This window comes from Oryza glaberrima, chromosome 5 (genome assembly GCF_000147395.1).
Source record: "Oryza glaberrima chromosome 5, OglaRS2, whole genome shotgun sequence".
In the NCBI taxonomy this organism is placed as follows: domain Eukaryota; kingdom Viridiplantae; phylum Streptophyta; class Magnoliopsida; order Poales; family Poaceae; genus Oryza; species Oryza glaberrima.
In genome coordinates this window covers 5,604,027-5,622,125 of record NC_068330.1, presented here as the reverse complement: position 1 = coordinate 5,622,125, position 18,099 = coordinate 5,604,027, and the positions used below count along the sequence as shown (strand labels likewise).

The 18,099-nt window shown below is 43.1% G+C and overlaps 1 protein-coding gene across 6 annotated transcripts; it reads left to right on the top strand.

The window, feature by feature from the left end:
• The first annotated feature begins 4,078 nt into the window (after positions 1 to 4,078).
• On the top strand, positions 4,079 to 13,071 carry LOC127773578 (uncharacterized). 6 transcript variants are annotated; one of them, XM_052299687.1, is made up of 4 exons: positions 4,079 to 4,220; positions 4,321 to 4,669; positions 10,103 to 12,219; positions 12,283 to 13,071. In XM_052299687.1, exons 1-3 carry the CDS (start codon positions 4,198 to 4,200, stop codon positions 11,963 to 11,965), a joined length of 2,235 nt encoding a protein of 744 aa, XP_052155647.1. In that variant the 5' UTR covers positions 4,079 to 4,197; the 3' UTR covers positions 11,966 to 12,219; positions 12,283 to 13,071. The 6 variants fall into 6 exon arrangements, with proteins under 6 accessions (XP_052155647.1, XP_052155646.1, XP_052155645.1 ...); XM_052299686.1 differs by having other exon boundaries at positions 10,067 to 12,219; positions 12,293 to 13,071; XM_052299685.1 differs by having other exon boundaries at positions 10,067 to 12,219; positions 12,283 to 13,070.
• Positions 13,072 to 18,099: the final 5,028 nt, after the last annotated feature.

The following is an 18,099-nucleotide window of genomic DNA, read 5'->3' as shown; positions in this document are numbered from 1 at the left end:
TGCGGGAATTTATCAAATAAAATAAAGAGAAAGTCAAGAGACCTCATTCCTAAGCAAGCAAATGGATTAAGATAGGCCCACAAGTCAGGTGTAACCGTCAGAAACCGACTTTCACTGTCACAACCGCCTAAGGAACCCACCTATCAGTGTCTGACCGAAGCTGGAGGCCTACTAGACAGGCCCAGGTTCGGGTTCGGCCGAACCCTAGTGGCGACGGCTCAGCTCGGCCCTCCACGTGTACGCTCCAGATACTCTTCCAATGACGGTTACAGGGGCAAAACCGACATTTCGCGTTGCTACAACCGTCATACCGGCCCTATAAAAGGAGGAGCTCATTCACTCTCTTAACACACTCAAGCAAGCTAAATTCCTCTTCATACATTAGTATTAATAGTATGGTGCTAAGAGGAATAGTATAGAATAGTGTTCGAAAGTCCTCAGAGTCTTCGGAAGAGTTTTCGATATGGCTCTAGCAGCTCTTGTAATCTCTTTTGTAATACTTTCCGAATTAATGAATATTCTTCTTTATATATCTTCGGTACTTTGCTTAGTCTGAGTACTGGTCTTACTTTATTTTTGCATTATATTAATTGTGTGGATAGTCTACCAGAGAGGTGTTATGGTGCGGGTTTAATGTCTGATTTATCAGTTGCTCTATGTCGACTGCACGGGTATAGAGTAGTATTTGATAATATAAGCATGGTGCTTAGATTATTAAATATCATTAGTTGGGCATATATGCTGCGGGATAGTAGAGGTGGGCCGCTGATGGTGACAGCTCAGTACGGATATTCCTCCATGTTAGTATATATTCCTAAGACAAATTCCTGGGGAGGGTACTCCTCCGTATTTAACCCCGGTTGGACGGTCATGACAGGTTGTCGTAAGGAACTCGGCAACCCGGGGTGGTCTCTCAAAGTACCAGGAGGACACTGTTAGGGGGTATTGGCCACATGATTGTACATTAGCATATGCAAACTAGGATTTGAGTGTATACTAGAAGTATAGGAATTGAATGCTTTCTATTTCTTCTTCCACTTAGAATTATTTCATTATGAGGATTGAATAGCTTTGCTTCATGTCACTCTACCCTTATATTACATTTAACCCCTGTTTAGGCTTTGACAATTATAAGTAATATACGTATAAAGTGCATTAGCAATGCTCACTCTTATTATCTTCCCTTGACATTAAAAATACGATACCTTGAAGTACTTCCGGGTGAAATGCTATAATGATATATCCGTGCGCTTGCGGATAACCATAAATATACCAGGACTATTTCTGGCGCAATTGCTGGGAATGAATATTTCTAGTAATATCGTTAAGAAATACCAACACTGGCTACTGTAGAGGGATGGTGGCAACAACGGCGACCACTAGCTCCACCGAATCCTAAAGGAGATGACCGGATCTAGTGGCAGCAGGCAAGGAAGACTAGCTCCAATGATGACAGGTAAGGGGATGACATTCATCGGTGCGGCCATGAGGAGCTTTTCGGACATTCGATCATGCAGTGGCGAGTGAGGGGACACTAACTTGGTAGTACTCCCTCCCTCCATCTAAAAGTGTTAGACGTAGGATGTTACTCACAATTAATCTTTTCATTAGTGTAGAATAGAGATGGCAATGGTAAATTCACCATCGGGGGTTACACCCGCGTCCCCGTCACCGCGGTGAAAAAATTTCATCGTCCCTGTCCCCGTCAACCACGACGGGGCTACAATTTCTCTAGCCCCGATCACCACGTAGTGAATTTTTCCCGTGGTGAACCCGTCCCCGGTTAAACAACATATTGACAGTCACATTATATCAATATATATCCAAAATACTCCACTCAACAAATCAACAAATTATAGATCACAATCACATGAAGACGAATAACTCGACGGAGAAGAACTAGAGGTAGACGTCTATCGAGTACAGAGAAGGGATTAGGGATTGTAGCATGCTCACCTTGCATCGTCGCTGTCGTAGGCTCGTAGCTTAGGGGGGGAGGCCGAAGCCATGGTCGGCGGACGACGTGCGGGGCTATGGGCGAGTGAAGACGGAGGGCGCTGGCGGAAGTCGATGGTGGCTCCCGGTGGTGCGGCGACGGCAGCTCCCGCCGGCTCCCGGTGAAGACGGCTGCAAGCGCCGCGCCCGGCGCCGTGTCGATGGAGGCTGTCAGCGGCTCCCGGTGAAGACGGCTGTAGGCGCAGCGCCCGGCGGCGTTTCAACGGAGGCTGCCGGCAGGTCCTGGCGATGGCGTCTGCCAGCGACGGCGGATTCAGTCCATGCGTCTCCCGGCGGCTCCCGACGGACGCCCGCGCCGTGCGAGAGAAGGCAGCGAGCGGCGGTGCGCCTGGTGGCTGGCGGATTGGAGGTGCATGGCGGCGCGCCTGGCTCCTGACGGACTGGCGGATGGCGGTGGTGGCTGGCACAGGCTGACGGGCGTGCTGCCGTGTGGATCTAGAGGGAGGATTGGGGATTTTGGATGGAGGATTTGGAGTTTGACCTGTTGATTTAGGGTTAGCTTTTATATATGCCTAGTAAATGGGCTTCAATATTATGGGCCAAAACGTCTAAAAAGTCTAAATTTAGTCATCTGTACAGTAAAATCGAGTCACCGCGGGGTCCCCGCCCCCGTCATCCCTGATGGTGAAAGGTTTTTAACCATTTTATTCCCCATGGTGAATACATATTAACCATCCTCGTCACCTAATAGGTGAATTCACCGCGGAGAAACGGTGAACGGAGCCCATTGCTATCTCTAGTGTAGAAGCATTTTTAGTTTGGTCATATGCATGCAGCATATACTTGTATAGGTCTTGCATCGTGGCATCTGAGAAAGTGCATGGTTGTACGTGTGATATGTGCGTGTTGAGAGCTGTGTGGATGCGGCTGCACAAGAGGTGTCAAATATCTGCGGGGTGGCAAGGCTTATACCTGTACTCCTTTCGTCCAAAAAAAAAAAGAATCTAGAACTGGATGTGACATAATCTAGTACAACGAATCTGGGCAGATGTATGTCCAGATTTGTTATGCTAGGATATGTCATATTCAGTACTAGGTTGATTTTTTATATGACGGAGGGAGTATGTATCTACGTGATTTAGTTCGTGGCTAGAGAATAGGTCCTGGATCGTGGCTGTGTTGCGTCAGTCTCGCCGAAGTTGATTGGCTGGTTTGTTATTGCTTTGGGGTGTGTTTAGTTTACGCCAAAATTAGAAGTTTAGTTGAAATTGGAACGATGTGACGGAAAAGTTGGAAGTTTATATGGCTGTGTTTACTTCACACCAAAATTGAAAGTTTGGTTGAAATTGGAACGATGTGACGGGAAAGTTAGAAGTTTGTGTGTGTAGGAAAGTTTCGATGTGATGGAAAAGTTGGAAGTTTGAAAAAAAACTTTAGAACTAAACATGGCATATGTGTAGGAAAGTTTTGATGTGATGGAAAAATTGGAAGTTTGAAAAAAAAGTTTGCAACTAAACTCGGCCTTGCTCGTATTGAGTCTATATAATGAGAAAATGATGAGGGTTGTTGTGTGGCCATATCAACCAAAAGCATGTGTGATTTGTTCAGCTGTTCTGTTCGTGTCCACCGACTAAACAAAGCTACGGCTGTGTTTGTGTTTAGTTCACACTGAAGTTTGGAAGTTTAGTTAAAATTAGTACGATGTGACAGAAAAGTAAGGAGTAATTCTCAACATAGAAGTATTAATATTTTTATCATTAATATCAAGAAAAAATTAACTCATCCAGTATAAAATAAATAGTAAATAGTGTATACATACATATAATCAATGAGTATTAAAATGAGTACTCGTATTTTGGTCAACTATTTAATTTATCTCTCATTACATTTTGAATATATGCAGACTGCAAATATAATTATCTTATTTGATGGAGGGGGTACTACTGGTCCTCTTTGTCTGAAATCGACGGGTAGCAATGCACGCTGCACGCCCAGTGAAGACGACGACGACGCGGGTCCACGGCCGACCAACAGCTGAAAAGAAAAGTTAAACAAAGAGCGGGAAAACATTAAAAAAGCGAGCCCAAATTTCTTATCCTTTAAGAAATTTGTTGTACCTTATATACTTCCTGTCTCCTCCCCTCCTCCTCGCCAACCACACCACATCTCAAACTCTCTACACACGTTTCCATGTAGAGATCGATCGATCGATTTCTTTGGGATTCTTGAGCTCATCCATCCATGGCGCCCTCCTTCTCCATCCGGTATGTAGTTTGATGCTTTGTGTTTTCTTGTTTTGTTTTTTTAATTTTTGGTTTCTTGATATTCTTGTTTCTTGGTTTGGTGTTGACTGACACGAAAAAGGGAGTACGCGGCGAGCATGAGGGGCACGGCGGCGTCCCGGCACCCGGCCCTCTCCGCCGCCGGCGACTTCCCGCCGATGCCAATCCGGAGGTTCCGGTGGTGGGTCGACGAGCTACACGCCGCGGTGAGTCGTCGTCGTCGTCGTCGTAGCTCGCCGGCGGCGGCGGCGGCGGTGGCCAGGAAGAACAGCAAGCGGTCCGTCTCCGACCTCTTCGCCGCCACCGGTGAAGCGCCGGCCATGGATAGCCGGCGGCGGAAGAAGCCGAGGTCCCAAGAAGACGACGATGGTGTCGAGAAGATGAAGAAGAAGGGGATCTTCATCTCCTCCTCCACACCAAATGCTCCAAAGGTAACTACTAGCACTGTGTGCGTGGGGTCCATGATGTCATCGTCCTGTAGCTCGGCCTAGCTTTATGAAACAGTGCATTGAAAGCTCCTAGACTTTTCTTTTCATGGAAAATTTCATTTCTGATCCTAGTAGTAGAATATATCTAGATTAGCTTTCTGCTCTTGTTAGACTCCTAAGCAAGATAAAGTTAATTTTAGTATAGATATAGCTTGGATTAGTGATGGGCGTGAAGCTAGCTAGCAGTAGTAGTAGTGAACTAGTGATTGATTGCTGCTGTTTTCATGTTTGGGTTACTGGGGTGCAGTGTGTTCCACTTCCACCAACACACTAGTGGCCTGAAACTTGTGCAATCTGAGGCTAATTGGCTTGATTGTTTGCGTGGTTTGATTAATTAGTACACATGTGTAGGTGCAGACATGACTTTGTCTGTAATCTTATCTTAGGGAGAGCGTTATATTTCATGTAACACGTGCTACTCCCTCCATTCCACTTAATCACCCTATAGTTTTTTTAGTTATTCTCAAATAATCATCATATTAATATTATTTTCCAAGTCTATTCATTATATGTACATAGGAGTAAAAGGATATTGATATATCCATGCACATAACCCTTTATAAACCAAAATACAATGTTTTGATTTGTGGTTTGCTAGAAAATAGTATGGATGCATGTATACATCAAGTTTGTTACTGAAGTTAAATGTAGTATGAAAAGTTATTATCTTTTCTTGGACTCGGCCAAGAAAACTCCTCTACCCAAAAATTAGTTTTTTTTTTTGTTGGAACAGACTAATTAACTTGGAGCTGCTAAATACGCACCTCTACGTACGGATTATGCAGTGAATAACGTGTTAAGTTCTTGGATCGTACAGGAGCATAAATACTTAATTGCTGCCTTTATTATTTCATGCTTAATAGTAGTACTCCTGAATTTAGTTTGCAGGAGATCGATACTCCTAGATAGTACTCCTCGAATTAATTATAATTACTCCTTGTTCACAGTAGAGGAGAGGAATCGATCGAATTAAGTTCACAGTGGCACTCTGCAGAGTCGTACTAACGTGGCGCTAGCTGCGTGTAATACTGATGGATGATAGGACAGAAGGCAGTAGCTGTACATGACAAGTAGCAGTCCTAGTCTTCATTGGTACTAGTGTGCTTGCGTACCTTTGCTGTAATGCATCTTGATCGAAGAGTTACTGCTCCCTCCGTCTTAAAAAAAAAAAAGACAAATCCTAAATTTTCGTGTCTAACGTTTGACTATCCGTTTTATATGAAATTTTTTTTATAATTAGTATTTTCATTGTTGTTAGATGATAAAACATGATTAATACTTTATGCGTAACTTGTCTTTTTAATTTTTTTCATATTTTTTTTTAAATAAGACGGACGGTCAAACGTTGGACACGGAAATTCAGGGTTTGTCTTTTTTTTTTTGGGACGGAGGGAGTACACTTGTGAGTAGCATTAATTGTTTTATTTTTCTTGTTTTATTTCATCTTTAAATCTTTTTAGTGGAGAGTCCCTTGATCATAGAATGCTTCTAGCTAAGTACCCATTTGGCCATTTCCATAGGGATTCTCTCCCTATTTTTACATACAGAGGATTAGAGGAAGGCATATGAATAGAGAGGTATGGAGTACAAAATATAGACACATGACTGAAGTAGAAAATAATAATTTTGGGGTCAGATTTTTACACTTGGTACTCTTAACAATTTAAATTAAAGGCGACGCTGAAAAATAGAAAGTGATGAAAAAGAATTCTAAATTTGGCAATTCAGATCCTCTGCAGTACTGCTCAGTGACATGTGGGCCTGAGGATCTATGGACCCGCATATCAGTGAGACCTTCACTCCAAATTTGGTGGTGTCTTATAAGCAAATGAGTTGGTAAGTACCCACCATTCATTCTTTTTTTGGTATTGTTTTATAATGTTGCAATGTAACACTTGAAATCTTTAACACACTAATATATTAAATTGTTAAAATTTGATATGTAAAAATGGCATAATAGATTTGTCATAAAAAAAACTTCCATGCAATTAATAATATTATAAAATATAATTATTAAAAGTAATGGTACATATATGTATTATATTGGAGAGATTGTCAATGTAATAAACGATGAGTAACTACAAAATGGAGGGGATATGTGGACACTCCATGCATTAAATTTTCAAGTTATTGGCTTAAATGAGAAATCTCTTGCAGTTGGCTAAATAAAACAGTATTGTCGCTTTTTAGATACTAAAAGCGAGTCTAGAGGAAAGTGAGCTGGGCATATCTATAAACAATATATGCAACAATTCCAATAAGTGGGTTAGTGTGTGAAGCACTAGTCCTTCCATGCAGTCAACCTTTCAAAATTTTTTATTACTAATATTTATTTATAGAAATACCTGAATTTATCCATGTGGATGAACAGCATATATATAATAATCTGTAAAAGCGTTCCCATGTCATTGTGTGTTCAACAACTTTTTTTAACATATAATATAACTAGAAAACATTTGTGGCCAACGGTGTGTATTAGACTGTGCCAACGTCACTACTATAGAAATGGTCTTCGGAATCGGTGGCAGGTAATGGAGTTGATGGGCCATTTGTTGTACTGGCTGAAGGAGCTCTAGAGCGGTGATGGGCCAGTTGTGGCTTATATATAGGTGCAGCTGTGCTTTAGGCCCAAATGCTAGTGGCTAGCGCATGTAAATGGGCGAAGTCTAAAGACCGAAGAGGTCATCATGAGTCTTCACCCATTTTATCTGAACAGCTCCATTGGGGATATTTCCCGGTGGGTAAATTTCTTGATTTTCTCATTCATTGGACTTTTGGATCTGAGATGTATGTGGATATCCAGGTATACATACATCTCAGATTGAACAGTGCCTACATGATACATCTCCCTGTATTATCTAGCGGTTATAGCATCATTAATCCAGATTTAGCAAATGAGTAGTATAACTTATGTTATTGACAAGATTGACAACTTTGTAGTTGTCACTGTTTTTATTTGAGAGCATTTCTGCACCCGGAAAAACATGTATTGGACTGGACTTCATTTTTGGAGCTCTCTGGATTCATGCAAACTTGATTCTTCATTGTTTCTCTTTGGGAGTCCTAGAATGCATCCATCCCACGTGAAGGAAGTATAAGAAGCAATTAAACAAGATTCTATTAATAAATTGTGCAATGTAAGTGTCCTAGGAAATAGATATTGATCAGTTTCAGTTTTTTTCTCTCAATGAAACAATGGGACCGGCTGATCTGACTACTTAGGTACATTACAATAGAAGTTGCAGAAAATTTACAGGAGGAGCTTTGTATGAACCCACTTCCTAGTCCATTCTGAAAATTGACTCAAATTGAGCTCACTTAGTTTGCATGACAAGCAGAACTAAGCTTCTAACTCTATTGCTGAAAATGGCATAAAAAAAACCTGGTTATAAATAGGCAAAATTTGCTACAGGACACTGAAAGATTGCGGTCTTTGCTGTGAGACACCCAAAGATCGTGAATCTTTTTGTGCACACTGTAAAAAAGTGGTAATTAGCTGCTGGACACTTCTCCCATTATTTTATTATTTCCGGTCAAAATGGAGAGGGAAAGAGTTGTGTAAGTACCAAAATACCCCTGCTCTCTTTTCTTTCTTTTCCCCTTCTTCTTCCTCGCTGAGCCGAGCAGAGGCGCGACACGCGCGGCCGGCCTGAGCCGGGACAGCTCAGCCACGGCGGGGCGGCGGCAGCGGCGCATCGCCGGGGTTCACCACCGACAACGAGGATGCACGGCGGCATCCCGGTGCATGGTGCGGCGATGCACGGTGGCACCGAGCTCTCGGGGAGCTCGGCGGCGGCGCAATGGCGACCGGGCCGGCAGGGATACGGCAGGAGCTCATTGATAGCGATTAGGGTGTCGTTGATGTAGCAGAAGCCGCTGGCCTTGCACGCGGACGCGTGGTGCATGCCGCTGGACCAGTTGATGGTGATTTCAGAGGCGCCGTCGACGAGCGCGTGCACCGCGGCGAGCGACACGCCGGCGTAGCCACAACAGTACTTCCAGAGGCGGTCGAAGGCGGGCAAATCATCGTCGCCGCCGAGTAAACCAATGCCGTGGTCATCCTCCGCCTTCTGCCGAAGCGCGGTGTCGTTGACGTAGCTCTCAGGGGTGAGGTCGCGGAGTAGGTCCGATGTCGTCGCCGCGTCCGACGTCGCCGTGACCGCCGCGTAGGCCGTCGCCAGGAGCCCTGTGATGACCGTGCCGGAGTCGATGACCATGCCGTTCGAGAACGCCGATGGCGGGATGGCGAGCGGCGCCCCGCCGACGCTGATGCCGGTGAGCGTCATGACGTAGAACGTCGGCACCGAGGGGATGCGGCGCATCGGCGTGAATGAGAAGCCGGCCGCCGTGTTGCTACTGTTGGGCGCGCCGAGGGCGAGGAACCCAACGCCGCCACTCGTCGGCGAGAGGCAGTACAAGAAGGGCCCGCCAAATTGGGAGGACGTCTCCCGTCTCCGACACGAGCAACTCCGGCGTGCCACCGAGACCGAGAAGGCTGTCGAAGGTGAACATCGGCGCCGCGTTCTTGAACCTGGCCACACACAGCACGTCGCCCACGCAGTAGCGGTACAGGCCGGAGTAGGTGGTGACGACGAGCTCGTACTCGTGTCCGAGCTTGACGTCGACGAGGTCACGGTGGTCGGGCTCCGGGGTGGCGACGTCGTTGCCGGAGTTGATGAGGAGGAACTCGGAGTAGAACATTGTTGGGATGAGGGTGTAGGCGACCTCGCTGGGCTTGCACAGGGGGTTGAGGTTGAGAACATGCTGGTGGTCGACGCAGCACTCCAGCGTTCCACTCGGCAAAAGCGTCATGTTGCTGTCGAAGAAGAACAGAGAAAGAGAGGAAGAAGAACGGAGAAAAAGAGATTGACAAGTGGGTCCATGGGTAAACTTGTCTTAAACCAAAATTTCTCTCTCCGTTTTCATCGAAAATAATAAAATAATGCGACTGGTGTCCACCAGCTAATTACCACTTTTTTAGGGTGTCCATGAGCAAATACACGATCTTTGGGTGTCTTACAGCAAAGACCGCAATCTTTCGATGTTCTGTAGCAAATTTTGCCTTATAAATATGATGCTACATTTTAAAGTTTCAAGTGAATAGGCAATTCTGACAATCCGACAAGATTGAAAAGGGACTTCCAAGTGATTGCATCATTGTAATATTTCCTGACCTAATTATAGTGACCAAAACAACCAAGTCTGTCCGTCCATGCAGTTTTTAAGTTTATGCTATGTAATGATGCAGTGATAGATACCATATATAAAGATATAGTGACTATGTTGCAATTATTTAATCTGCATATATGACTTAACCCTCATGGTCGTGCAACTTTCCAGGTTTCAGTAAACAAGTTACATCCTCCTTCTCCCCAGACATTTCAGGTACATGAAAGACAAAAACACATCAACATCGAGAATATGAAGATGTATGATTTTGAAATATGGAAGCCAGAGAACTCTGCTAAGGTCCCGAAGAACAGCATTCTGAGAAAGCATACAAAGCGCTCCTCTTTCACTGTCAGCATCAACAAGGAGAAATGCAGCAATCTGAAAGGGTCAGAAGCCATAGAGCTAAGCCACAAGTTGGGGAAGCATGTTACATTCTCAGGGGTGGATGACATACATATTAGAAACAAGCTAAGTTCCACGTTACCCCAACTGCAAAACCACTGCAATGTGTACTCAGACAAGTCTAATGAAGCTGACAGATTAGTATCTGCAAAAATTAGTTCTCATGAGAGCAAGGAAGCCTCAGGTAGGGATATATACGACAGATGGACTTCTGAATCAAGTGGTGCAAAGGACCCAATTAACTTGATTGATCTGAATCGCACCCTCCCGTGTATTCCCGATTTTAATGGCGCATTCATTTCTGGTTCAGAGGTGCCTGATCTTGCGCATATGGAGAATGCAACTTCTGATCTCCAAATACCTGGTGATGTAAGAGAAGAAGCTGTTCTTAAGCACAATCAAGACCTCCATTCCAAATCACCGCGATCGCAGTGTGAACTTAACAGTTGTGATCTTGGGAGAATCATTAACTTAAGATCAATAGCCTCACTGTTGCCTGATGAAGCAATTAACATTTCTGACAGAGGAATGATTGGTCATCCATTGAACTCAACAGAAGTTAATAAGTTTTATGCTGATTATGAGAGAAGTTCAGTAAGAGATGATACTATGGAAGGAAAGGCTCCTTACATATTGCCTCAGCATACAGTTCAGTACACAAGTCAGTTTACGGAGAATTGGTACACCAATATGAATTTGGGCAACTTTCATCATGCTGGAAGGGAATTTTCTTCTTGTCCATGTGAAAACCAGCTGAATTCTGAGAAACCCATGTTACATTCTGAAATCAATGTGCAACATGAGCATGCAGTTATGTCACAACGTACCATGCGTCTGATGGGAAAAGATCTTACAGTTTCCACAACAGGTGGCAAATGCATTGGTGAGACAGCAAAGGTGCATGTGAACTCCTCTGTCAGCTGCCATCATACTACTAATATTTTCTTAGAGTTGCCACGACAAGGTCACCCGTTTCTGTCACTGCAATCCCGAAGTTTTTCCAATATACAGGTAGATGCCCCAAGCACAAGCCATGATTATGTTGGATACAAAATGCATAATTTAAAGCGTCGTTTTCCAGAAGCTGATGTTTTCTCTGGGAATGGAATCGAATGCGAAGATAGGTTGAGGGACTTTTCATATTTGCACTGTGGCCAAAATGCGCTTGCTGGATTTTCACCTCAAGGAGGAAAATACAACACAAGATCTGATCAAAACTCACTGTCTGCTACAACATTCTTGCCTACCTTCATACCACATGCCAAGCAGTCAGCAGTTTACTGTGCCAATTCAACTTGGAAACATAATCCCTATCCTGCAAACTTACTAGTTCATCCTCCTGATGGTACAAATTTTAGAAAGGATCAAAACCAGATAATCAGAGGAGTTGCAGAGATCCCAAGTTCTGTAAACACCATGTCAAGAGATACTGTTTGGAAGACGAGAAAAATAGACGTCGACAATTCTAACATTTCTTCTGGTGTCAGGTATATTTCAAGGTCTGGTCCGGTGAAGCTCCGCCCCGGGGCGAAGCATGTTTTGGAGCCGAGACAAGACACAGATGATGGCAATTATCCACCTATGTATTCATGTGTACCGTTTTTCGTTATAAGAAGGGATGGAAATATTTTGTCTGGTCAGACTAAAAGTCATAGAAAGGTCTAATTTGTAGCCCATCAGATGAATCACTCGGATTATATTTTGTCCCAATCAATGGTTATGGCTCAAACTTTTTCTCAAGTTGATGAACAGTGTGCAGCTAGTTCTGGTCTTCTTTGACCCATAGTTTGCTGTACTAGAGCCCTGTGAAAAGAGGACTCAATTGATTTGGGAGGTTCTTACTTTTGCGTCGACGCATCAAGCATTACATCCATCAAGTTTACTTCAACAGAATCCTGGTGGCAAGTTACCATTTCCATGTAAGTAATTACTAATGAGATTGCAAACTTTTTCTTGCTCTGCTGGTACTAACTTGGTTACAGAATTTTGCAGCTTGCCTGATGCCCTGATGACCCTGCACCTGCTATCCTCTGTGCCTCTCTGGCTATATCCTCCTCTGAACTGGAGGTTTTTGTGTTGAATTATTTAGGTTCAGAGATTTAGAAACATTTATGGATTGGGATAGCTTTGGCATAATACACTTTTTGTGTAGTCATTTCATGGACTGATTGATGAGTGCATTGTCATCTACTCCCTCTGTTTCACAATATAAGTCATTCTAATATTTTCCATATTCATATTGATATTAATGAATCTAGACATATCTATCTATCTAGATTCATTAACATCAATACGAATGTGGGAAATACTAGAATGACTTACATTGTGAAACGGAGAAAGTACTATGTTCCTTCTCACCATTTTCCAAAAGTTGAGAAAATATACTGTGGTGGTAGTTCACTATCTGTCGGCCTATTTCTGTCATTCTCTACCCATAGCTATGACTCCATTGCATACTCCTTTCCTTTGCCAAGGTGTGATCTAGCCACATGCCTGGCTAACCTGCATCACTTCCAACTTATTTTCCCTGGAATAGTTTTGTACAGGTAAATTTGTGGTTGATCATGTCTGAAATAGTGGTAAGCTGGTCGGAAAAGATCAGATTCGAAAAGCTATTTGAGCTTGCTCCAATGCTCTTTGAGATCAAACAGCTTGTTATACAAGAACTCTCTCCGATTATAAATATTAGATGTTTGGGACAATATTTGAAACTTTAACTATCAATAATTTGTCAAATATTTAGTTTTTTTAAAAGAAAATGGTATACGTAGATTTGTGTTAAAAAGTACTCCCTCTGTTTTACAATGTAAGTCATTCTAATATTTTTCACATTGTCTAGATTCATTAGCATCAATATAAATGTGGAAAATGATAGAATGACTTACATTGTGAAACGGAGGAAGTATTATGATAATGTCATAAACTTGTTAAATTTTATAAACTTATTCTAATATAGAACAAGTGATGAAAGTTTCAAACTGTACCTAAATCTTGTCCTATACATTCGATATTTAGGTAATTTTTCCATCCTTGAGTCTCAAGTATCAGGAAGTACCATATTTTCTAGTGCAAAATTTGGTACATCCAGATAATAAGTATCTTGAGGTATAAACAATTTTAATGTAAAAATTTAGATACTCGAGATTCTCTCTCTAGGATCATCAAATTTCTTGAAATATTTATGATGAGACGGACTACCTCACAGCTTGCGTAAGCAATAGTACATCACATGGTTTGGTTTCGGCCTTCTTTCCTGCATGAACGCTGCAAAGAAATCAAGTTAAGGTGCATTGAGCCAATGGAGCTCCCTTGGGGTGTGAAAGCTGAAAGGAAGAGGAAACAAATTTGTATTTGTGAATTGGCAGGGACCAGCAGGTCCACTGCTGCCATTGATGTGTATGTGCTACATCAGTGGCATATTTCACCGGATTTTATCAAGAACAGCACTGACCAAATCCATGTCCTTTCGCCGTCGACCCGGCTGTCATCGACTTCCGTGCCACCACCGTTGATTGGCGGTGGACGGCCGGGAAGACGGGCGGGGTGGCCGTGGCAGAATAGATCTTTGAACGGTGACTTTGAGTTGAAGTCACGAATTTCTGATTTCAGACTATGCGCAGTTGATCCTTACCAGGAGTACAATGGAGTCGAAGCCGGCACGGAGATACTCAGGTAAGCAAGCCCTAGAAGAAGCCCACCAGTCCTGGAGCCAGTTGCCACGAGGAGGAGAGAGGGCAGCCCAATTAGAAGGTGACAGTATATGGAGCCAGACCTGCGGAGCAAATGTGTGTTCCACATGTTGCTGGTATACGCAAGAGAAAGGTAGTCAATGTGTGGGGTATCTGATTATTCTCGTCAATGCGCGACATTCTCCATAACTTAACTAATGATTCACTATTAACCTTTGAATTATCGTAAATCTATAGATTTAAAATGATGTATCAAACTATAGATTTATCAATAAATTTATCATAAAACTACATGTTTAAAACTAAGTATCACAAACTTACAGATTATGCAGATTAAGATTTGGTCCGGTTCTTTTCTCCAACAAGAGTTGGATGAAGATTAAGATTTGGTCCGGTTCTTTTCTCCAACAAGAGTTGGATGAAGATTAAGATTTTTGTAGTACGCTTTTCAAACTGTTAAACGGTATGTTTCGTGTGAAAACTTTCTATATGAAAGTTGCTCTAAAATATCATATTGATCTATTTTTGAAGTTTGTAATAATTAAAACTCAATCAATCATACGTTAATACCACATCGTTTTACGTAAAAAACTTAATCTTCATCTTCATCTTTAAGAGAAAAGAACATTAGTATAATAAAATTATCACAAAACTACATGTTCTGGGGTCTAAATCCTTAGCATTAATGCATGTTTTGTGATTAAATTCATATAGAATATGCTGTTTTGTGGTAATTTTGTTACTAAATCTGTAGTTTTATGATATTCCACGTTAAATCTATAGTTTTATGATAAATTTAATGCTAAAGATTACGGCCCTGTTTGGTAGAGCTCCAAACTTCAACTCCCAACTCTAAACTCCAACTCCAATGGGAGCTGGCTTCTATAGTAGCTAAGGTGGGTACAAAAAGTGTTTGGCTAGATTTATCAGCTCCATGCCACCACGTGCCTTGTAGCCATTTCGTTGAACACCTGGAGAGCGTCACCTTGCCGCCGCCGTAGCAACCACCGTCGTTGCCGGTCAGCCTGCGAGCTGCCACAACATGTGTGTTTCCCTGCCGTTGCCGCCACCGCCCGGGTCATGCCTATCGACATAGCTGCCCGCGCATTGCCTGCCGACGCCGTGCGCCGCCTATCGACGCCATCGTCCTACTGCCCTAGCCACCGCCCACCGCCCACCGCCACTACCGCCGCCGCCTCCCGGGCCGCCACCTGTCGAGACCGCCGCCCGCCGTCGTCGGGAGGAGGATGGGGAGGAAGATGAGGAGGAGAGAGAACACGAGGAGAGGGGATAGGAAGGTGTAGTTCAATGGCATATCACGTAATTACATGAAAAATTTAAAGGGTAGTGGGTATTTTGGGATAGAGTGCAGCTGTGAAGCAGCAAAAATCTAGCTCCACCTCCGTAGTACAAATTTGTGGAGCAGCTCTACTAGCTCTGCTCTAAAAAAATGGAGAATCTGTATCGTTTGGCACAGCTCCAGCTCTATGTAAGTTGAACTTAGGAGCTAGACCTGTACTAAACGGGGCCGTAGTTTTATGATACATCATATTAAATCTATAATTTGGTGATAATTTAGCTAAAGCACTTGTAATTTGATGAAATTTTCTCTTAACTAAAATATTTTGACTATTCAATTTTTAGGTAGTGTCTGGTACTACTAGTTCTGTAATAGTTGCCACATATTTTGCCTTTTTTTTTCCCATCTTCCCAGGGCCACATACGGAACAAAAACTTGGGATTGGGCCTAGAAACTTAGGTCCTTTTACACATAACCAGATTGCCACATGAAGAATAAGTTGACTTCAAGTCCCTTATCTTGACTTGATTTTGAATTGCATTCTTAAAACCGCAATACATGATATAATTTGTTTCTCAACTTCTAAAACTAGTGTAAATGAGGTCATAGTTTGAATGATAGTTTTGACTGATGTAATGTCTACGTGGTTTGTTTGACTTGATCCTTATTCTATATGGCACTAGAAACAATATTACAGAATTAAACAAAATATATGGTGCCCATATATTGATCAAATAAAAAGATAAAAAATAATGGAAACTGCATGTGAATCGGTCCCACTTCCTCCACCTAACCATGTCTCCTCTCTATCTCCTGTTGGCGTGCCACCACCATTCCCTTCTTCTGTCTCCCTACCTAGATGCCGGCAACGGGTGGTGGGAGAGGAGCTGGGCGGTGACCGCGCAGGAGATGGCTACGGGCGGTGCCTCTCTTTCTTCCATCTCTTCTGCAGGCATGGGTCGGCAGCAATGCTCCAGTCCTATTTGTGTGAGCTCTCTCGGCCTCCTCCGCTCTCTCCTCGCTCCACCTGGCCTCTTCCGCTCCTGCTGCTCCTCCTCCACCCGACCTCATTTCCTTCTCCTGACACCACCACTACTGGAGAAACCATCTTTGGTTGGTCGACCAAATTCCACAATAGTCCCGGTTACAATAAAAACCGTTCAAAAGGTTAGAGCTATTTTTTATCTTTAGTTCCGATTGGGAACACTAACCGGGACTAAAGATCATTTTTAGTCCCTGTTTAAAGAACAGCAGGCGGTGTCAGACCCCTCTATTATCTTTAGTCCCGGTTGGTGTTACCAACCGAGAAAAAAGATCAGTATGCGCGGCGGAGAGGCCGAGGCGTGCGCGAGATCGAGGAAGAGGTGGGATCAGTTAATAAGTTCTATCTCCTCCTCCCTCACCTTTATCTCTTCCTCCTCTTCACCCCCATTTCTTCCTCTTCCTCCTCCTCTCCTCACTCTTCCTCCCCTCTCCTCCCTATTCTCAGGCGCGGCCGGGCGGCGGCCTCGCGCGGAGGGCTGCGCCCGGCGGCTGCGTGGATTTTTTTTCTTTTTTTTTCTTTTTTCCTTAATGTGTGATTCGATTTGTGTTGAATGATTTGATCTGTGTTGAATGTGTGATTCGATCTGTGTTGTTGTTGTAAATGATTTTGAGAATGAACTATATTGTTGTAAATAATTTGGGGATGAACTATTGCTGTGTGATTTGGGATAAACTACATTGCTGTGAATGATTTGATCTGAGATGATTTGGGGAAATAGCAAAAGAACAGTGAAAAATAAAGAGAAAATGAAAAAAGAAAGAAAAACCCTCCAACCAGGACTAAAGATTGGGTATTTGAACCGAGACTAAAGATAGCGATCTCTAATCCCGGATTCTTACTCCTGGTTGGAAAACCGAGACTATAGAGGGTTACCAATCGGGAGTAAAAAGGGTTTCTCCACCAGTGCACGTTGCTCTGTCCAAAGTCGTGCTGGGGAGCCCTGAACCGCCCCCACCTTCCGAGCTCCACTCCTTGCCGGCGTGCTCGATGCATCGAGCTTTAGAGGAATAAGGGGAAGAGATGGAGAGAGAAAAGAGAGAGAAGAGGGAAGGAGAGTGAGGATGATATATAGGGTACATTTCACATAAACGCCTAGTCAGCATGAATGGATTGGATTTACTTACTGTGTTAGTGAAACCAGCCATCTATACTATGAGAGGACCTAATTTAAACTTGTTTTACAAAATGAAAGGATTAAGATTTTAAGATGAGAGATATTATTCTTCACATGAATGAACAAGTCTAGTTTGCAAACTTGCGAAGCATAAACGTGGATCACACAAGAAGTTCATGTGATAGAAAGAAGAGCAGTTTGATTTGGTAGCCATTATTGCCCTACACCATGTCATCGACCATCAATCTACCGTCCATCCATCGTCGTGTCAATCACACTCCAGCCCAGTCCCAAGTACGTACCGGAGTACTATAATCGAGAGTGGTGTGACACGCGTCGGTCGCAACATCAGCTGACCATCGCACTTGAGCTTATATATTTCAGTACACAAGATTCGTACTACTCAGGGCAAAAATATAAGGTATTTTAGGTATAAATTTATTTATAAATATTAAGAATTTTAGAGTATTACTAGTCCCATGCAACCGCACTCATCATTAATTTTCTTTTCTCTATTCCTTAATCTCTTTGTATTGTCTGGTTTATAAATTATTGACCTATGAACTTTCTGAAGCAGCATGACAACGGACAGCACCATGGCAATATCATCTTGATGAAAAAGACGAGCAAATGTTCTGCTGATAGAGGTGG